Here is a 23,431-nt window from a genome sequence, read left to right on the forward strand (position 1 = left end):
ATATGGTAAAACTGATGTGTTATTGTGATGCCTGAGGTCGGTGCGAGTTTGCAGACACCAAACATGTATAGGTTTACTTGTATATAAGGGGTTAAAAAAAAATCACAAGTTTGTCCAATAAAAGTGGCGCACGTTTAGCGCCATTTTCCGAAACCTGTAGCGTTCTCATTTTTCTGGATCTATGGCTCAGTGATGGCTCATTTTTTGCATCTCGAGCTGACGTTTTTAATGGTACAATCTTTGCGCAGATGCTACGTTTTGATCGCCTGTTATTGCATTCTGCGCAAAACTTGCGACAACCAAAAAACGTAATTTTGGCGTTTGGATTTTTTTTGCCGCTACGCCGTTTACTTATCAGATTAATTGATTTTATATTTTGATAGATCGGGCATTTCTGATCTATGTTGCAATACCAAATATGTGTATATTTTTTATTTTTGTAACCCTTTTAACCCTAATGGGGCGAAAAGGGGGTGATTTGAACTTTTAGGTTTTTTTGTTTTTTTTTTTCTTTTTGAAACCTTTTCTTTAATTTTTTTTTTATTTTACTAGTCCCCCTAGGGATCTATAGCGATCAGCAATCCGATCGCTCTGCCCTATCTGTAGATCTCAGCTACAGAGCTGAGAACTGCAGATACGCTGCTTTACTCTCCGTGCTGGCATTATGCCGTCACTGAGAGGAAGTGACTCATGTTAGCTACAGGCGTTATCACATGACCCTGTGCTACCATGGCAACCACCAAAAGTCACGTGATCACGCACGTGACGTCCGGTGGGGTTGGCAGTAAGTAAAAGCAATGGCCGCGCGCATATACATCTCACTGCCAGACTTTGGCAGTGAGACGTAAGGGGTTAAATGTTCCGGGTGGAATGCGATTCCACTCGGAACATGCAGGCACACATGTCAGCTGTTGAAAACAGCTGATATGTGCGCGGATCGTCGCGACCTGCCCATGGCAGGGAGCGGGGACTAACCTCACATGCTCCATGACGGATAGATCCGTCAAGGGTCGTGAAGGGGTTAATCATTGCAGGCGTCTATGAGACACCCCCAATGATTAACCTGTAATTTAAAGTTAATAAACACACACAGTGAAAAAATCCTTTATTTGCAATAACAGTAACAAATACCCTCGTTCGCCACTTTATTAAGCCCCAAAAACCCATCCATGTGCGGCGTAATCCACGGAGGCCCCGCATCGCTTCCAGCTCTGCTATATGAAGGTGACAGGAGCTGCAGAAGAACACCGCCGCTCCTGTCAGCTTCACGCAGCAACTGAGGTGAGTAGCAGGATCAGCGAAGATATCACTCAGGTAACTCGCGGCCAACGGTGGATCCTCCAACTGTGACAGCAAGTCGCCCGAGTAACAGCGATGAAGTCACAGGTGAGTTGCAGTCTCGGGTGGAGGATCCAGCTAGCCGCGGGTAGCCTGAGTGACGGCAGCGCTAATCGCACTGCTCACTTCAGTCACTCAGAGGATTAGCGGTCACCGATGAGTCCATCACGGGTGACCGCTAATCAGGACGCGACACACCGACAGTGCCGCAGGATGACAATTAAGTCAGGTGAATTTCATGCGACTTCATTCTGATAGTGTGGCTCTATCTGTGTCTGCTGTCAGCGACTATTCAGCTCTGCTGAATGGCAGATGACATAGTAAAAAGGAATCCCATACGCATCAAACACGCATTGCACATGCTCTGCTAGTCATTAAATAATTTAAAAAAGCATCGCACTTGCATTGCACACTGACCTAACGTTAACTAAAATCGTCCGAGTTTTTTTCATGCAACTCGGACCGATTTTACACGCATAAATGTGATTCCAGCCTAATAGAAACAAGAGCACTACTTCTGCATTTTTCACCCACTCCTGGTTTCGGCTACAAATACTGATGTAAGATACTGACCAAATACTGAACGTGTGAACGTGGCCTAAGGATCAATATAGGGGCGAGAAAAAAAATTGGGCATGTGCACAGTCCCATAAAAATCATAGGTCCGAGGGCTATCCTTGAAAACCACGGTTAGCACTTGTATGAGAAAATCGGTTACGTGCACGAGCCCAAACATGGAGAGTTCGGACCCTTATCATAATGTTCATGAAAATGTTTAATTTTTTTCCAGCTACCTCACCTACACAGAAAGATGTCTAGTGTTTTACAAGAGCTGGCATATTCAGAAAATTATTGTCGGAACCCTGGAGGAGCATATGAGCGGCCATGGTGTTACACAACAGATCCTAACGTTAGATGGGAGTATTGCAACATTCCACTATGCTCGGCAGGTAACGTAAAGCATATCGTTGTCTGATATGGAAAGCTTGGTAAAGTGTGATACTGATAATTGTATGCCATTTCCTAAATTTGATTGTTTGACCACGCAATATATTTTTTTATTGCATGAGAAAGTCACATTTATGGCAGCAAATTTTAGATTGCAGGTTGGGTTCCAGAATAAGTCCACAATGATTTTCGACTTTCCAGTACTTTTGGTTTCTTTTTTTTTGTTCCCTTCCTTTTTTTTGTTCCTATTTGAGTATTGTGCTCCCATGCCGAGATGAAACATACTAGATAGGAGGAAGTTCAATAATATTAAATGGGCTACAGCAGGGTCTTTTTTTATATTATTGGGCATTATATCTATAACATATTATATCATAAAATCTAGAAATTTGTCAATGCTGTGCAAATGATAATTAAAAAATAAATATATTGTGGATAACCATTGTATTGATTTAATTTGGCAGACATAACTTTCTGGGTGCATAGAAGTGTTTCAGTTCTCTAATACCATGCATGCAAGGGTCAGTCTATTGTGCATAGCTGTAGCCAGCATTATAGACTAGTGTTCTCTTCTCAGGGTCCATCAGAAGAAATTACTTCTGATGGTCCTTCTCTCACCTCTCATGTCAGTTCACATGCAATAGACTTTAGTGATAACGAGGAAGGGTTTGGTTCCACTTTCGATTTGCACGGATGAGTTGAATTCGATAAAACATCAGATTGCACAAACCCCAGTGCAAAATTATGGTGATGTGTCCATCTGCAAATGATTTTTCATGCAGTAGCAGCATGCGGAATGAATCGCAGCATGCTGCTTTTGGCTGCGAGTCTCGGCTCACACCCCCCCCATACAAGTCTAAGGGAGCGCGTGAAGCATCGCACAGCACTTGCATGTCATCCGAGTGCAGTGCGATATACACATGGACAGGCCGGGGAGGAGATGGGGAGAAAGTGCTCCCTCCCTCATCTCCACACCTGTGATGCAATTGTCAGTACTGACACAATCTGACACATTAATTTTTAGCTTTAGTCAAGTAGCTGAGCCCATGGAGCTGTCCCTGCCCACAACAGGCTCTCAATAGAGATTGTAAATTAACAGTGAGGAGTAAATCACAGAAGGGAGGTTGTCGGATTTTCTGTATGTGACTTCCTAGCGCTGTAGTCATAAGAGTCCTGCTGTTGAACCCCTTTACGACCAAGGACATACTATTATGTCCTTGGTAGCCTGCCTTCAGTTGCCACGGGCATCAGTGGCGAGACCCTGGTAATCCCTGCACATGTCTGCTGAACTGACCAGCAGATGTGTGCCTAACAGGCGCAGGTGGATCAGAGAATCACCCACACCTGTTATCCCTTTAGTTTGCGCTGTCAAATACTGACAGCACAATTTAAATGGCCATCAGCAGCCTCCTGACGTGATCATGGGGCACCAATGTATTGTCATGGTAGTACAGGGTCAGCTGATGACCCCTGATGCTGCCATGTCAAACTTTCTGTGAGAGCCGACATACAGTAGCAGTGGCACCCACAGGAACATTGCATTTCTGCTGATCAGAGCGATGCTGCTCTGATCAGCAGAGATGCCAAGTGATCGGACACTACAGTGATAAAGTCCCTTAGGGGGACTATTAAAATAAATAAAAAAATGTAAGAAAAAAAAAAGTTTTTTTAAAAATATGAAAAATTAAAAAAATGTTCGCTCTCTCAAAATATAAAATCAATTAATCTGATCGGTACATGGCATGGTGAGAAAAAATTCCAAACTCCAAAATGACATTTTTTGGTCACTGCAATATTTTTTTAAAAATGCAATAACAGGCGATCAAAAAATAGCATCTGCATAAAAATAGTATAATTAAAAACATCAGCTCAAGACACAAAAAAATAAGCCATCACTGAGCCCCAGATCCCGCTACAGGTCTCAGAAAATGGCAACAAAAGCGCAATGCTGCTCTAATCAGCAGAAATGCACAAGCACTCGGACACTACAGTGATAAAGTTCACTAACGGGACTAGTGAAAATAAATAAAAAATGTAAAAAAAAAGTTTATAAAAATATGAAAAATTAAAAAAAACCTAAACTAAAAAATCACCCCACTTTCGAACCATTGAAAATAAAACAGTTAAAAAAAATAAAAAATACACATTTGGTATTGCCGCGTTCAGAAATGCTCGATTTGACAAAATATAAAATCAGTTTAATCTGATCAGTACATGACGTGGTGGGAAAAAAAATCCAAATGCCAAAATTTACATTTTCTGATTGCCACATCTTTTTGTTTTAATCCAATAAGAGGTGATTAAAAAATAGCATCTGCGCAAAAATGGTATGATTAAAAATGTCACCTCAAGACGCAAAAAAAAAGCCGTCACTGAGCCCCAGATCCCGAAAAATAAGAACTGTACGAGTCTCAGAAAATGGCGATAAAGGCCCTATTCATTTTTTGGAAAAACATTAATATTTTTCAAACCCCTTAGATAAAAGTAAAAGTATACATGTTTGGTGTCTACAAACCTGTACTGATGTGAGCCATCATACAGAAACATCAGTTTTACCATAGAGTGACCATGGTAAATAAAAGACCCCCAAACAATTGTGCAAATGTACTTTTTTGCCATTTCACCGCACTTGGAATTTTTTAGCATTTTCCAGTACACTGTATGGTAAAACTAATGGTTTCATTCAAAAGTACAACTTGTCCCACAAAATATAAGCCCTTATAAGGCAAGATTAATGGAAAAATAAAAAAGTTATGGCTCTCTGAGTAAGAGGAGGAAAAAAAGAAACTGAAAAACGGAAAATCGCCCATGGGTGAACAGGTTAAACAAAGATAAAAAAATAAACCAAAGATCAGACTGTGACAAATCCGGTAAGCCTGAACTTTCTGTGTTAACTCTTGCAGCATGCCTGTTTAACATTACATAGCAAAAACCTGCTGACAGATTCCCTTTATTGTTTCAGAGCCTTGGACCAGCTGCGGATGCTCTGGTGGTCCAAATGATTATTTTAACATAGTTTATATGTACCTCTTAAATCTTATTGATTGTTGTGTTATAGAACATAAGCCAATATACATTGGCACAGAAGTCTAGACCCAGTACGTCAATAGACATAATTGGCATAACTGCTTTTGGGCCTTTATTCCCTTCTCGATTTGTGACATTTTTATAAGTATTACAAAGATTAATCTTACTCACTGTCAATGCGGGTGCTCAGAGAAAAAAGTACTAATAGACATAGAATAACTGTTGACCACCAAAAAACAAAAAGATGTACTGTGCTTGAAAATTGAATTTTATTCTTATGACTCAAACAAGAAATCAGACCTCCATTAACGTTTTCGGTATATACCATAATGCTTTTCTCAAAAAGGTCTAGACAAAAACAGACAACAAATACAAGTGATCAGTGAATATGACAAAGTAACAATAGAGGAGCCATAATACATGCAAACTATACCGTATATCAAATAAGCATATTTATATAAAAAAGCCAAAATTAGGCCCAAATCACATATGAGAATATAATGAGATAGCAGTGCCAATATACCTAGGGTACTGAGTCATGGAACGCAAGCACACAATTCAGAATTCAATAACCGGAAAAGAACAGGCTGTAAGAAAGTTGGGGGAAGGAAAAAATAAATGATAAATTATATCACATGATACTCCAAAAAATAAATAAAAAACAAAAAACAGATTTACCAAGGACACAGAAAGCAAAAAAGATAAAAAGAAAAGAATAAGTGTCACTAAGCACAAAGAAAAAAGAAAAGAAAAAAAGAAAACAATAAAATAAAAAATAAAACATAAATAAAATAGAGTAAATATAGAAATAAAGAGAATAAAAAAAGAATAAAAAGAAAGAAAACTTCAGAAGGGAGAAATATTTATTTATTTATTTATTTTTTCAAATATCCAGAGACAACATGGCAAAAATAAAAATAAGAAGCCGCCAAAAAATAAAAAGAAAAAAGAAAAAGAGAAAAGAAAAAAAGAAAAAAAGGCAAACCCAAAAAGAAAAGAAAAAGAAAAAACACTAAAGGCTGCTTTACACGCTTGTGATGTTGCTGGTGAAAGCAACTGCCCCCGTCGGTTGTGTATCACGGGCAAATCGCTGCCCATGGCGCACAACATCGCTCGGACCCGTCACACGTACTTACCTGCCTAGCGACGTCGCTGTGGCCGACGAACCACCTCCTTTCTAAGGAGGCGGTTCGTGCAGCGTCACATCAACGTCACTTGGCAGCCGTCCAATAGAAGGGGAAGGTCTGAAAAGCAGCCGAAAGAAAGTGATGCCCACCTCGTTGCCGGAGGACGCAGGTAAGGTGTTGTTCCTCGTTCCTGGGGTGTCACACGCAGCGATGTGTGCTGCCTCAGGAATGACAAACAACCTGTGTCGTGCAACAGCAACAATATTTGTAAAATGGACGATGTGTCAACGATCAGGTGAGTAATTTTGATTGTTAGCAGTCATTCATATGTTTCACACGCAACGACGTCGCTAACGAGGCCGGATGTGCGTCATGAATTCCATGACCCCAAAGATATCTCGTTAGCCATGTTGTTGCGTGTAAAGCCCCCTTAAGTCCGAGTGAACAATAACTAGCAGAAAAGTAATGGGTAATATTATGAACCAACATATAAATACCTGTTGGGGTCACAAGTGTAAGTATGCACACCGTACATAGTAGTATCACCTACATAAAAACAAATTTTGGGAGGGCAAAATTCTAAATGTTTTCACCATTAAAATAAAAAAATAAATTCAACTTTGGGATCACATAACTGACCTGAAAAATCATGGTCCTGGGACAATTTTTGCCACATAAACACTATAAAAACAAAACCCCCAAACAATGAGGGAATTGAGGGGTTTTTTTTATATTTCTCTAAACTTGAAAGTTTTTTGTTCCAATTCTAAGTGCATTTTATACAAAAATAAATTGTGTCGCTGAAAGCTACAGCTCATCCCATAAAATAAAAGCCCTTATATGACTAATAATCACAGAAAATAAAAATGAATGACTTCTGGAAATGGGTAGAATGGAGCAGAAACAAAGTTTGGCCACAGCAGTAAAGGGTTAAATGCCACTACCGTACAAGACTAACTTTTTGTCTTTTTTTAAAGATACACCAAATTTACCAACAACAATAAAAACAGCTCATGAGCAACCTGTTATGCCATCAACATCATCTTTTTCTCCAACACACTCCATGACGGTCATCATATCAACAATCTGCGGTTTTGCTGGCTTAACGCTATTGATAATTACAGCCCTTGTTTGCTGCCGGAGACAAAAGAAGGTGAAAAATGTGAACAGGTTAGTATTGTGTGTATCCCATAATGGCTCTGGGCCCAAATTTTAAATAATAACCTAAAACTCAGTTTTGAAAATGTTGGTTAGATACAGAAGATCAGTGTATAATGCTTGGGATTAAGAGTCTAGCCCTAATTGTTAATTGCCCTTATGTCTGTTTTATGCCTTCTCTGAAGACACCAATTGGATTAATGAAATGTGAATTGTGATGTTTAAAAGGGTTTGCTTGACATAAGGCCGCTTTACACGCTGCGACATCGCTCAAGCGATCTCGTTGGGGTCACGGAATTTGTGATGCACATCCGGTCGCTTTAGCGATGCCGTTGCGTGTCACACCTATGAGCGATTTTGCATCGTTGCAAAAACGTGCAAAATTGCTCATCGGTGACATGAGGGTCCATTCTCTAACATCGTTGCTGCAGCAGTAACGAAGTTGTTCCTCGTTCCTGCGGCAGCACACATCGGTACGTGTGACACCGCAGGAACGAGGAACCTCTCCTTACCTGCCTCCCGCCCGCAATGTGGAAGGAAAGAGGTGGGCGGGATGTTAGTCCCGCTCATCTCCGCCCCTCTGCTTCAATTGGCTGCAGTTCAGTGACGCAGCTGTGACGTCACTGTGACACTGAACGAACCACCCCCTTAGAAAGGAGGCATTTCGCCAGTCACAGCGACATCGCAGGGCAGATAAGTAGTGTGACGGGTCTGGGCGATGTTGTGCACCACGGGCAGCGATTTGCCCATGTTGCACAACCGATGGGGGCGGGTACCCATGCTAGCGATATCGTTACCGATATTGCAGCATGTAGAGTGGCCTATAGGTTTAGATAGAGATAATGTTTGCCTTGCTATGTGTATAATGTGTTTATATTTGATTTTCAAAGTTTATGAACAAACATTTAAGGGGGGAGGAAGGTTTAGGAAAGTTAACTTTATTGGGAAAACCTGGGAAAGATTTTGGGGGGGGAAAAAAAGGGGGAGGACAGTAAGGGGAATGGAATGAACAGTTTACATAATGATCACATTTTAAAACAATTTACTAAGTTTTTCTAAATATTTTTCCCATGCTCGATTACCTGAGAAAAGAGAACAATCATTCTAGATGTTTTTTAGTTGCAATGGACTCGTGAAGATACAGTGCCTACAAGTAGTATTCAACCCCCTGCTGATTTAGCAGGTTTACACATTCGGAATTAACTTGGCATTGTGACATTTGGACTGTAGATCAGCCTGGAAGTGTGAAATGCACTGCAGCAAAAAAGAATGTTATTTCTTTTTTTATTTTTTTTTTAAATTGTGAAAAGTTTATTCAGAGGGTCATTTATTATTCAACCCCTCAAACCACAAGAATTCAGTTTGGTTCCCCTAAAGTATTAAGAAGTATTTCAGGCACAAAGAACAATGAGCTTCACATGTTTGGATTAATTTTTTCTTTTTCCAGCCTTTTCTGACTAATTAAGACCCTCCCCAAACTTGTGAACAGCACTCATACTTGGTCAACATGGGAAAGACAAAGGAGCATTCCAAGGCCATTAGAGACAAGATCGTGGAGGGTCACAAGGCTGGCAAGGGGTACAAAACCCTTTCCAAGGAGTTGGGCCTACCTGTCTCCACTGTTGGGAGCATCATCCGGAAGTGGAAGGCTTATGGAACTACTGTTAGCCTTCCACGGCCTGGACAGCCTTTGAAAGTTTCCACCCGTGCCGAGGCCAGGCTTGTCCGAAGAGTCAAGGCTAACCCAAGGACAACAAGGAAGGAGCTCCGGGAAGATCTCATGGCAGTGGGGACATTGGTTTCAGTCAATACCATAAGTAACGTACTCCACCGCAATGGTCTCCATTCCAGACGAGCCCGTAAGGTACCTTTACTTTCAAAGCGTCATGTCAAGGCTCGTCTACAGTTTGCTCATGATCACTTGGAGGACTCTGAGACAGACTGGTTCAAGGTTCTCTGGTCTGATGAGACCAAGATCGAGATCTTTGGTGCCAACCACACACGTGACGTTTGGAGACTGGATGGCACTGCATACGACCCCAAGAATACCATCCCTACAGTCAAGCATGGAGGTGGCAGCATCATGCTGTGGGGCTGTTTCTCAGCCAAGGGGCCTGGCCATCTGGTCCGCATCCATGGGAAGATGGATAGCACGGCCTACCTGGAGATTTTGGCCAATAACCTCCGCTCCTCCATCAAGGATCTTAAGATGGGTCGTCATTTCATCTTCCAACAAGACAACGACCCAAAGCACACAACCAAGAAAACCAAGGCCTGGTTCAAGAGGGAAAAAATCAAGGTGCTGCAGTGGCCTAGTCAGTCTCCTGACCTTAACCCAATTGAAAACTTGTGGAAGGAGCTCAAGATTAAAGTCCACATGAGACACCCAAAGAACCTAGATAACTTGGAGAAGATCTGCATGGAGGAGTGGGCCAAGATAACTCGAGAGACCTGTGCCGGCCTGATCAGGTCTTATAAAAGACGATTATTAGCTGTAATTGCAAACAAGGGTTATTCCACAAAATATTAAACCTAGGGGTTGAATAATAATTGACCCACACTTTTATGTTGAAAATGTATTAAAATTTAACTGAGCAACATAACTTGTTGGTTTGTAAGATTTATGCATCTGTTAATAAATCCTGCTCTTGTTTGAAGTTTGCAGGCTCTAACTTATTTGCATCTTATCAAACCTGCTAAATCTGCAGGGGGTTGAATACTACTTGTAGACACTGTATCAGTCCAGGGTTTCCATCTTGTGTTATATTTTCCTATTTGTTTTCCTCTTAATGCGAAGTTATATTCGTACGTGTTATGCAAGAACACTCTGTCTATGATATCATTTATAGAGGGCACTTGAGTTGGTTTCCATTTTGAAGCGATGGCTAGTTTGGTTGTTAACAAGATGTGGCAAATTATATGTCTGAATTTGACTGGGACTTGATCCAAACCTATTGAGAAAAGGACTAACTGAGGGGTTAAACTGATATTTAGTTTAGTAAGTCTTAAAATTAAATTTTTGATGTCCCTCCAAAGAAGGTCAAGTTCCTTACAGGACCAAAATATGTGCGACAGATTACCTATCTCGCCGCAAATTTCTCCATCAGTCTGATGAACAATTGGGGTTTATTATGTTTAATTTATAGGGAGTAAGATACCATCTTACATTACCTTGTAATGAGTCTCTTGGAGAGTGATACAAAGCGAATTTGAGTAAGCTATTTCTAACGCTTTCCGAAGCTGATCCTTGCAAGTATAATATTGAGCTCATTTTCCCATGCTATTATGTTTGTGCCTTTGTTAATTCCCATGTCCTCATTACATTTATTATATATTATATTTGTTTTCCAGAATAAAAGACTTGAGGGATTATTTAGGAGGTTGGTTATGTCTATAGGGAGTGTAAAAGTAATTTTCTCTTTTATTAAATAGTGATTAATATTTTCCCAGTTTATAATTTCTGAGTTGGGGATTTTATACGTAGACTATATTGTCTGAAAAGGGGCTAAAATATCCCCTTCTATGATTCCAATAAGATTACCAATCCCTTGTTTTTTCCACTCCCTCAGGTTAAATCCTGGTCCAATAAGACTTCTAGTGGTATATATTTTAAAGACGTTGTATCCTGAATCTTATCAAGCAGGTTTAACAAGTATTTCCATGATAGAATAGTGGTTTTTAATAATTCATTTTTGGGAACAGCTTTCTTTTTATCTATTAAATGTGAGATAATTAAGGCTTGCAGAGATTTGTTTTTATTCAAGAACTCTTCGATTTTCAACCATGAAGATCTGTCATTTTCCAGCAGCCATCGTTGTCTCATTTTGAGTATACTAGCATGGTAATAGGCAAAGAGATTTGGGAGGCCAAATCCTCCTCTCTTTTTATGTTTCATCAATACTTTTTTTGCCACTCTTGGTTTGTTATTGTTCCAAACAAAGGCTGTTGGAATTTTTTTAAACTTTTGAAATGTTTTCTTTGGGATGATTAAAGGTATTGACCTAATTATATATAAGAATTTGGGTAAAATAAACATTTTGAAAGCTAATATTTTCCCCATCCATGATAGCTCTGTTTTTTTTTATTTTCAAAAAATCTTGCTGAATTGTTTTGTATAGGTTAGTCATATTCGTTTGAATAATATCCTTGACAGGTTTCGTTAGATAGATACCTAGATACGAAACTTGTATTTTCTCCCATTTAAATGAGAATTCCTTTTGCATTATCTCCTGCAATTCTTCATCAAGACAAAGTCCTAAGATTTGGGACTTTGCTTCATTAACTTTGTACAAGGAGACCATAGAAATTTTTTTTAAGGTTTTTATTAAATTTCTGGTAGAATTCAGTGGGTCCGAAATAGTGATAAGAGTCTAATACTCTCTGCCAGTGTCTCTATGAATAAAGCAAATAGACTTGGAGACAAGGGACACCCTTGTCTGGTGCCATTTGAGAGAGGAAAAACTGTCAGGTAGTTGATTGTTTGTATAAATTCTCGCTGATGGTGATGTGTATAATTTTGTGATGCAGTTTAGTATTTGGTCTCTAAACCCAAATTTCTTTAGAGTGGCAAATAAAAAACCCCAGTGTACCCTATCAAAAGCCTTTTCAGCATCCAGAGCAAGAACTACTGAGGGAATTTTATTATTTTCTATATGTTTCATAATATTGATTACTTTCCGGGTTGCATCTGAGGTGTGTCTTCCTTTGATAAAACCAACCTGATCAAAGTTAACTAGATCAGGAATATAAGTCTGAATTCTTGAGGCCATTAATTTTGCCAGAATTTTTGTATCAGTGTTTAATAGGGATATTGACCTATAGTTTGCTAAATCATCATGGTCGCCTTTCGCTTTTGGTAGGACTATAACCGAAGCCTCTAGCATTTCTTTGGGAACCATGCCTTCCAGAGCTGCTTTGTTTGAAAGATTTGTTAGGTGAGGCAAAAGTAGTTGGGCAAAATTTTTATAATAATCATTTTGAAACCCATCAGGGCCTGGTGATTTCCCTAGCTTTAATGACTTAATTGTGTTTGCAACCTCCATTTCTGTATATGGCAAGTTTAAGTACTCCAAGTCAGTTTTGGAGAGTGAAGGGAGTTGCAGGGAGTCTAGGAACTTATTGATTAGGTCCTCCGTTGGATCTAACAAATTAGGGTCACTCTTTGGGTTGTATACTTTTGAGTAGTATTGGGCAAAGGCTTCTGCTATGTCTTTTGGATGTTTGCATGTTTGATTTAGATTATTTTTAACTTGTAAAATTCTAATTTTGTTTCTTTGTTGCTTGATTTTAGTTGCAAACACTTTAGAAGGCTTGTTATTTGAATGGTAGTGGCTTGTTTTGACCCTTTGAACAATTTTATCAAATTCTTCTGATAACATAGTTTTCAATTCTATTCTTTGTTTTAAAATGTCTGAGTGGATTTTTGGAGTTGGTTTTTCCTGTTGTTTTATTTCTAATTCTCTAATTTTGTTGGTGATGGCTATTATTTTTTCTTAGTTTTTTCTTTTTAGCCTAATATTCAATTCTATGAGTTTTCCTCTCAGCACTGCCTTATGGGCATTCCAAACAGTGAACACTGAGATCTCTTCTGTGGTATTATCTTGAAAATAATTAGTAATGTTTTTTTCAATTTCATCCCTGTATAAAGGATGCTGGAATAAACATGTATTAGCTCTCCAAAGTCTGTCTTGTCTAATGGGTGGAACGAGTTTAAAACTAAAAATGATTGGTGAATGATCTGACCATGACCTTGGTTCTATTGCAATTTTTTTAAACTTGGTTAAAGATATTAAATTTGTAATAACTAGGTCAATTTGTGCAAAAGATTTATGCCTATCCGAATAATGGGTGTATTCTATCGAAGAAGAGTTAAGGCACCTAAACACATCAAAGAATTCTTCTCTTGCTAACCATGGATCTAAATTTTGTGAAAACATTCTTGTATGTGTTGAAAAGTCCAATTTTATCATTTTTACTGCTGTTACTTCAATTCTCAGGGGGAAAGATATTGAATATTTAAAATATTGATCAATAGACATGCAAATTTTGTGATCCTAATACTTGACCTAGAGAGGAAAAGAAGGTTAGAACAAACAAACAACAGATAAACTTATAATAACTTGTAAACTGTTTCATGAATAGTCCATGGATGGTGATTATGGTGTAAAAGAGCACCATCTCTATTGGAGCGAAAGTTTATGCCATCCCATTTACATCCATTGTAGATTATGAAATTGGATACATGCTGTACCTTATTACATAGTTACATAGTTACTTAGGTTGAAAAAAGACCTAGGTCTATCTAGTTCAACCTTCTTCCACCAGTTCTACATTTGGTCACTAGGCCATTTATAACCAACAATGTTTTGTGTACTGAGGAAATCATCAAGCCCTTTTTTAAAAGCTGTTATAGTATCTGCCATTACTACCTCTTCTGGTAGGGCATTCCACAGTCTGACTGCTCTAACTGGAAAGAACCCTTTCCTATTTAGCTGTCGGAATCGCTTTTCTTCCACTCGCAGTGAGTGGCCCCTGGTCCTTAGTATTGTCTTTGGAAGAAATAAGTCATGTGGCAGTCCTTTATATTGACCACACATGTATTTATACATATAAATGAGATCTCCTCTGAGACGTTTTTTTTCTAAGCTAAACATATCTAACTTTTTCAACCTGTTATCATATGGGAGGCCTTCCATTCCTTGTAGTAGTGTAGTTGCCCACCTTTGAACTGACTCTAACTTCTGAATATCCTTTTTAAAATGTGGAGCCCAAAACTGGATCCCATATTCCAGATGTGGCCTTACAAGTGATTTATAGAGGGGTAAGAATACGTTGGGATCACGGGATCTAATCTCTCTTTTTATACACCCTAGAATCTTGTTTGCTTTTGCAGCTGCTGCTTGACATTGAGTACTGCTGCTCAGCTTATTTGTAATGAGAATACCCAAGTCTTTCTCCTGTTCTGTAGACCCGAGTTTACTTCCATTTAATGTATACGCAGTTATAGGATTACTCCTTCCTAGGTGCATTACTTTACATTTATCAACATTAAATTTCATTTGCCAGGTATCTGCCCATTCTGACATCTTATCCAGATCTTTTTGTAAAATTGTACTATCAAGGTCAGTTTTTAATATCCTACAGTTTGGTGTCATCAGCAAAGACTGACACTTTACTATCAATCCAATCCACAAGGTCATTAATAAAGAGATTAAAAAAATTCGGTCCTAGCAGAGATCCCTGCGGCACCCCACTTCTGACTATAGCCCATTTAGAGAATGTACCATTTATGACTACTCTTTGTTTAATATCTTTTAGCCAATTCCTTACCCAGTTGCATACAGTTTCCCCTAGTCTTTGCTTCTGGAGCTTTAGTATAAGGCTATTATGTGGTACAGTATCAAATGCCTTTGCAAAGTCCAAATAAATCACATCAGCTGCATTACCAATATCCAGGTTTGCACTTACCCCCTCATAAAACCCCAACAGGTTGGTTAGACACGACTTATCTTTCATGAATCCATGCTGTCTGTCAGTTATTATATTATTTTCTGCAATATATTTTTGCATGTCATCCCTTAAAATACCCTCAAAAACTTTGCATACTACTGATGTCAGGCTTACTGGACGGTAGTTGCATGCAACTATCCTCTTACCTTTCTTAAATATCGGTACCACATCAGCAATCCTCCAATCCTGAGGCACGAACCCTGTTACAAGCGAGTCTACAAAGATGAGATACAGCGATCTGTCGATTACGGAGCTCAATTCCCTCAATATTCATGGATGAATGCCATCTAGCCCTGGGGATTTGTCAATGTTTAATTTACTCAGATGTAGGCGTAGTTCTTCTTGTGTTAAATTAATTACAGTGCCTACAAGTAGTATTCAACCCCCTGCAGATTTAGCAGGTTTGATAAGATGCAAATAAGTTAGAGCCTGCAAACTTCAAACAAGAGCAGGATTTATTAACAGATGCATAAATCTTACAAACCAACAAGTTATGTTGCTCAGCTAAATTTTAATAAATTTTCAACATAAAAGTGTGGGTCAATTATTATTCAACCCCTAGGTTTAATATTTTGTGGAAATATCCTTGTTTGCAATTACAGCTAATAATCGTCTTTTATAAGACCTGATCAGGCCGGCACAGGTCTCTGGAGTTATCTTGGCCCACTCCTCCATGCAGATCTTCTCCAAGTTATCTAGGCTCTTTGGGTGTCTCATGTGGACTTTAATCTTGAGCTCCTTCCACAAGTTTTCAATTGGGTTAAGGTCAGGAGACTGACTAGGCCACTGCAACATCTTGATTTTTTCCCTCTTGAACCAGGCCTTGGTTTTCTTGTCTGTGTGCTTTGGGTCGTTGTCTTGTTGGAAGATGAAATGACGACCCATCTTAAGATCCTTGATGGAGGAGCGGAGGTTCTTGGCCAAAATCTCCAGGTAGGCCGTGCTATCCATCTTCCCATGGATGCGGACCAGATGGCCAGGCCCCTTGGCTGAGAAACAGCCCCACAGCATGATGCGGCCAACACCATGCTTGACTGTAGGGATGGTATTCTTGGGGTCGTATGCAGTGCCATCCAGTCTCCAAACGTCACGTGTGTGGCTGGCACCAAAGATCTCGATCTTGGTCTCATCAGACCAGAGAACCTTGAACCAGTCTGTCTCAGAGTCCTCCAAGTGATCATGAGCAAACTGTAGACGAGCCTTGACATGACGCTTTGAAAGTAAAGGTACCTTACTCTCGTCTGGAACGGAGACCATTGCGGTGGAGTACGTTACTTATGGTATTGACTGAAACCAATGTCCTCACTGCCATAAGATCTTCCCGGAGCTCCTTCCTTGTTGTCCTTGGGTTAGCTTTGACTCTTCGGACAAGCCTGGCCTCGGCACGGGTGGAAACTTTCAAAGGCTGTCCAGGCCGTGGAAGGCTAACAGTAGTTCCATAAGCCTTCCACTTCCGGATGATGCTCCCAACAGTGGAGACAGGTAGGCCCAACTCCTTGGAAAGGGTTTTGTACCCCTTGCCCGTCTTGTGACCCTCCACGATCTTGTCTCTGATGGCCTTGGAATGCTCCTTTGTCTTTCCCATGTTGACCAAGTATGAGTGCTGTTCACAAGTTTGGGGAGGGTCTTAATTAGTCAGAAAAGGCTGGAAAAAGAGATAATTAATCCAAACATGTGAAGCTCATTGCTCTTTGTGCCTGAAATACTTCTTAATACTTTAGGGGAACCAAATAGAATTCTTGTGGTTTGAGGGGTTGAATAGTAAATGACCCTCTGAATAAACTTTTCACAATTTAAAAAAAAAAAAAATAAAAAAGAAATAACATTCTTTTTTGCTGCAGTGCATTTCACACTTCCAGGCTGACTTACAGTCCAAATGTCACAATGCCAAGTTAATTCCGAATGTGTAAACCTGCTAAATCTGCAGGGGGTTGAATACTACTTGTAGGCACTGTATATTGGATGGTGAACTTTGATTTTTTTACTTGTTGAATGATCCCTGGTACAGTCAGTTCCTTGGTGAACACAGATGAGAAATGCCTATTTAATATCTCAGTCTTTTGTTTATCCTCTATAACTAACTTGTTATTATATTTTAAGGGTCCAATACTATCCTTTGTTTTCCTTTTGACATTAATGTATTTATAAAAGATTTTGGGATTTATTTTAATGTCCTTGGCGATTTTTGTTTCAGGACCTAGTTTTGCTTGTTTGATTTCTTTTTTAAATTTCCTATTGATCTCTTTATACTTCTGAAATGCTATTTCTGTATTCTCAGCCTTCAAGATTTTAAACGTCCTTTGTTTTTGTTTTATTATACTTTGTACAGTCTTATTTATCCATAGTGGGTTTTTTTATTCCTGGACTTTTTATTACCAGAGGGTATAAGTTGTTTACAGGACTCTAGCAGTATATCCTTAAACTTTCCCCATTTATGTTCAGTATCCCCAGTTACCATAACATTGTCCCAATCTACACATTTAAGCTCTTTCCTTAATTTGTTGAATCAGCTTTCCTAAAATTCCAGGTTTTAGCATTTCCACTTTGAAAAGTTCTATTGAATATTACGTTGAAGCTTACCATATTATGATCACTGGTGCCCAAGTGCTCCCGGACCTGTAGATCTGAAATTGTATCCGGTCTATTTGACAGGACCAGATCTAGCAAATTATCTCCCCTCGTCGGTTCATCTACCATCTGAGAGAGGAAATTGTCTTGAATAGTAGATAAGAACTTACATCTTTTAGCACAACCAGAAGATTCTATGTCCCACTGTATGTCTGGATTGTTGAAATCCCCCATAATAAGAACCCGATTATTATTACTAGCTGCCTTTTCAATTTGTTCCAGCATTTCACTCTCTATTTGTTCCGGTATGTTAGGAGGCTTATAGCAAACTCCAATTAACATTTTTCCATTATTCCCCTCCCCATGTACATTTACCCATACTGACTCTACATTGTTGCTGTTCCCCCCAATGTCATCATTCAACACAGGTTTTAATTTAGATTTGATAAATATTCACACCCCACCACCTTTTTTGTCTTTCCTGTCCCTCCTAAAGGTACTATAACCCTGTATGTTTGTCACCCAGTCATGGCTTTCATCCAGCCAGGTTTCTGTAATGCCCACCACATCATAATCCATGGTTGACATAAGAGTCTCCAATTCATTCATTTTGTTTGCAAGACTTCTTGCATTTGCCAGTAGACATTTAATACTATTAATACCTTTATTACTCCTAGCCTTCCTACGTTCCTTGCATATCCCATCCCCCCCTAATCCTTCATTGACCCCTACCGTCTCACTGTCTCTATCTGCTCTATCTATCCCCTTTTTTGCTCCACTACTCTCTCCCCCAGATCCTAGTTTAAAAGCTCCTCCATCCGTCTGACCATTTTCTCCCCCAGCACAGCTGCACCTTCCCCATTGAGGTGCAGCCCGTCCTTACTGTAGAGCCTGTAGCCGACTGAGAAGTCAGCCCAGTTCTCCATGAACCCGAACCCTTCCTTCCTGCACCAATTTCTAAGCCACGTATTTATCTCCCTAAGCTCCCGCTGTCTTTCTAGTGACACTCGTGGCACCGGTAGTATTTCTGAAAACACCACCTTGGAGGTACTGAACTTCAGCTTCTCTCCTAGTTCCCTGTAATCATTTTTAAGGACCTTCCACCTGCCTCTAACTTTGTCATTAGTACCAATGTGCACCATGACCGCTGGGTTTTCCCCAGCACCACCCAACAATTTGTCTATCCGATCCGCAATATGCCGAACCTGAGCACCCGGCAGACAACACACTGTTCGGCATTCATGGTCTCGGCAACAGATGACCCTGTCTGTACACCTAATTATAGAGTCCCCTACCACCAACATCTGTCTGGGCTTTGCTGCACTCCTATTTCCCTCCTTCCTACAGCAGTTGTTTTCCTGGTTGCTAGGAGCAACGTCCTGCTGTAGTGACCCTAGTCTTGGCCCTTCATTCCTAATATCAGCCAAACAGGCATATTTACAAGGTTGTGCCAGGTCAGGACTAGGCTCCCTGACACTTTTCCCCCTATCTCTTCTTCTAATTGTTACCCAGCTACCTTACCTCTGGGTCCTGATCTTCTCCACCTCCACCCTCCTTCATATCACTGGCCCCTGCCAGAGAAAGCTCAGTGAGCTCTAAACTCCTCTCCAGGTTTGCAATGCTCCTGAGTGGTGCAAGCTGCTTATTTAGATCAGTTACCTTGGCTTCCAAATACGCAACATGCTTGCATCGAAAAGGTTATTCGGTAACTCCTGGGTAAACTTAAGTTATGTGGATATTTTGTTCTTTTAGCTTCTTAAGGCAATCCTCAACGCTTTGTATCACATTAGTTTTCCCTTGATGTTGATAAAAAAAAATTTTGTTGGAAAGCCCCATCTATAGCTTATCTTCTTTAGACGAAGAATTTCTGTAATTTTCCCCAATTATTTTCTTTGATTCAGAGTTTCGCGTGACAAGTCTTCAAAGATCTTTAATTGCTCGTATGGTAATCTTTTGTTTTTCTTTAGGTAAGTCATAAGTTGTTCATTTGAATGGTAGAAATGTATTTTGAGAATTACAACTCTGGGGATTTCTGGGCTCAAGAAATCAGGTTTAGGTAGTCGGTGTGCACGGTCTATTAGTAGATCTAGTTCTGAGAGACTTGGAATTGCCAACTTCATAATAACTTTGATGTATTTTTTGAGCTCCTCATTTTTGATCGATTCTGGGATGCCTCGAATTTTAATATTATTGCGTCTATCCCTGTTTTCCAAGTCCGTCAACTTTTTCTTGAGAAATTTAATTTCTGCTTTCATTTTGTCCTGGTCTTTGGTGATGTTTTTTGTAGATTTTGTTAAATTCACCACCTCTGCCTCTGTTCACTCAGCCCTAAATGCCATGGATTCAATAGTTGATGTAACCTCGTTAAGTTTTTTGTCTATATCAGTCTTCAGAGAAATTATATCATTCTTCACCGAATCTTTGAATGCGGTAAAAAAGTTGTTGAAAAAATCCTTATCCATGGGTTGGTCAGTCAATTGAAAATTTTTTAACAGGATCTGACTGAGAAGAAATTCCACTGTCATTCCTCTTTTGTTTTTGACGACTTGGATTTCAAGTCTGGAGATGAATCTTCTTCTATATCTTTTTTTTATGCCATTTCTTTTCTCTTATTTCGGGAAGATGCTGGGTCCCATAGCATGGTAATTTCCCTATTGGGTTCTGTTCTTGGGACAATGAGTCATCCTTTACTGAATGAAGAACAAGTGTTGTTCCTATGTCTTGTTTGTGTTGTCTTTTCTGCTTCCAGGTTTTGGTATTCAAGACGCAGCCACTCCTGGTTTTGCAATGTTTGATTTCTGTTTGTGAGTCGCCATTTGTAAAATTGTAGAATTTGGAAGTATCTATCAAGACTCAGCCTTAGAAGGACAGGTACACTGAGAGTTACGTTTTTGCAAGGTGTGAGGGCCACGTAGCCACTCGAGTCTAGTGATCGCACGTAGGTCAGAATAACCGCTCAGATCCTCCTGACTTCCAAGGTTTGTTGCTAACTAAGCTCCTTCAGACAGAGCTTTCAAGTTACCAGGGATTCTTTGTTTGGACTCAGGTACCTTTATTTAGTTTTAATCCAGGAACAAAACACCATGACTCTGTAGTTTCTGTGCTGTCAGCACAGAGTTTGTCAGATTGTTATAAATTTCTTGTGTTTTGCCACACTTGTGCAGCCCTTCTTATTTCGTGGATGTAAAAATGTTCTTGTTCATTTTACTAGGGCTTGATATGGTGCTGGTTAAGAATAAGTAATTTATAACCAAAACTAGTATATAGTAGGAGTTAGATATGCAGAAAACCAAAAAGAAAAAGAAAAACTCCTAAAAAGTATATTTTAATTCTAATTACTCATTAAAATCCGTCAGTATAAAAACAATGCTTATACATGTTCATTAGAGTCAAATGGTACATTTAAAGTGGGTGAAGAAGGGGTGATAGATCCGATTGGTGAGGACAGTGCTGCTTGCTTACTATTCTCAAGATAGGGGCAACTATAATTGCTGCATTTCATACTCCAGTAGTTTTTTAAAACGGAGATTGGGGTTGAGATATCTATCCCTCCCTTTCACCTACCTACCAGCGGAGGTGCACCATAAGTTATTGGGTACCCCCCGCTCCACGTCGTCTATCCCTAATATCTCCCTGCAGCTCGTCAGTTGCAACCGGGAGACCCACCACCAAAAGATTAATAGTTTGTGCAAATAGTTACAGATAATAATTCAGGCGTATATAAGTATGTTACAGCCCCTCATAGATATTATATAAATCTCAGATCAAAGAGAAAAATATTTATATACATATATCTGGATGTAAAAAACTCCCAGCAGGGAAACTTATCTGCTGAGGTCATCCAGCAAAAACATCCCGTAATCCCGACGCGTTTCCCCCCTATTTTTTCTTTAGGGGTTCATCAGGGGAATAAATGATCCGAGGATTATTTCTAGAGAAAACACAACATATCCATGATATAATATCTTGTTTTGTGCCAAATCATTGAAAAGTTCTCAAATGCAGAGATGGAACCTATAAAAATAGTTTTATAATGGGGACATACCTTATATCTTTTGAATGCAGGAAAAAATTAGTATGAAATCAGTAACCCATAATAGGGTCAACCATCCCAGATGCGGCGGATGGCTATATTCAAGGTTCCGTAGGTTAGTATGACATCAGTAACCCATAATGGAATCAACCATCCCAGATGCGGCAGATGGCTAAATTCAAGGTTCCGTAGGTTACAGGATACCAGCTGTCATGTAATGCAGCTTCTCTTACCTATCGCCGCATCTTAAATGAAATTTTAAGCGTTCCCGGCTTCCACGTGTCATTCCGCGGGATTTCCGCGTCGGGATTACGGGATGTTTTTGCTGGATGACCTCAGCAGATAAGTTTCCCTGCTGGGAGTTTTTTACATCCAGATATATGTATATAAATATTTTTCTCTTTGATCTGAGATTTATATAATATCTATGAGGGGCTGTAACATACTTATATACGCCTGAATTATTATCTGTAACTATTTGCACAAACTATTAATCTTTTGGTGGTGGGTCTCCCGGTTGCAACTGACGAGCTGCAGGGAGATATTAGGGATAGACGACGTGGAGCGGGGGGTACCCAATAACTTATGGTGCACCTCCGCTGGTAGGTAGGTGAAAGGGAGGGATAGATATCTCAACCCCAATCTCCGTTTTAAAAAACTACTGGAGTATGAAATGCAGCAATTATAGTTGCCCCTATCTTGAGAATAGTAAGCAAGCAGCACTGTCCTCACCAATCGGATCTATCACCCCTTCTTCACCCACTTTAAATGTACCATTTGACTCTAATGAACATGTATAAGCATTGTTTTTATACTGACGGGTTTTAAGAATAAGTAACCATGAAAAGACCAGGTAGACTGATATGTGGGTATCTTACTTATGTATTCCGCTATGCTAGGGCACAACTAGTATAATGCAGCTTATTATAACTTAACAGTTGTTGATTTTATTTTGTGCACCCTTTCACATTAATCCTGCAAGGTGTGGGTATGTTCTCTCAAAAGTTTGCTAATTTTTGTTGAGGTTAAAATAACATTGACAGTCACACTTTATTAACAGAGCAGGGCAGAAGCGAAGCCACTGGTCTGTTGGTGTGATGTTACCAAAAACCACTGAATCACCAACAGAAGCGTCTCTGACCGCACTGTGCCAGCAGAGGCAAGTAGTTGGCAAATACCTGACTGTTAATTCTTAGGTCCAAAGAAAAATATTAAACACTCCTGCATAACCCATTTTATAGTTGAACATTTGCATTATTTTTTTCAGAGAAACCACTAACCCAACACTTACAGCCCTTCCATCCGAACTGGTACTGGACAGGTTGCATCCGAACCCCATGTATCAGAGAATGCCGCTGCTTCTGAACCCTAAACTCATAAGCCTTGAATATCCCAGGAATAATATCGAGTATGTCAGGGATATTGGAGAAGGAGCCTTTGGAAGGGTCTTTCAAGCCAGGTAATTAAATGCTATTTCTTTCCCGACTGTTTCCTGCAATATGTGTTTCTCTGAACTCCTGATAAACACCTCTTCACATCTCCATCAATCATTTCCCATTGGAACAGTAGAATGACATAGATCCGCCATCCTCTGCTGACATGCAGCCTGTTTGTTACTGAGCCTTGGATTTATATTGTATCACTGCTCTACCATATGTTCATCTGCGTGAATCGTAACATATATCAACACAAGTTGAACATCTCCTTCTGCTCTTATTAAAAT

The 23,431-nt window shown here is 39.7% G+C and overlaps 1 protein-coding gene across 1 annotated transcript in view; it reads left to right on the plus strand.

Moving 5' to 3' along the window:
* Nucleotides 1-23,431, plus strand: part of MUSK (muscle associated receptor tyrosine kinase) — a 343,556-nt gene that overhangs the window by 264,424 nt on the left and 55,701 nt on the right. Inside the window, exons 13-15 of the mRNA XM_075316181.1 lie at nucleotides 2,129-2,288; nucleotides 7,418-7,610; nucleotides 22,976-23,167. Of these exons, the coding sequence (XP_075172296.1) occupies nucleotides 2,129-2,288; nucleotides 7,418-7,610; nucleotides 22,976-23,167 (545 nt within the window). The remainder of the gene's footprint in view (nucleotides 1-2,128; nucleotides 2,289-7,417; nucleotides 7,611-22,975; nucleotides 23,168-23,431) is intronic.

This window comes from Anomaloglossus baeobatrachus, chromosome 1 (genome assembly GCF_048569485.1).
Source record: "Anomaloglossus baeobatrachus isolate aAnoBae1 chromosome 1, aAnoBae1.hap1, whole genome shotgun sequence".
In the NCBI taxonomy this organism is placed as follows: Eukaryota; Metazoa; Chordata; class Amphibia; order Anura; family Aromobatidae; genus Anomaloglossus; species Anomaloglossus baeobatrachus.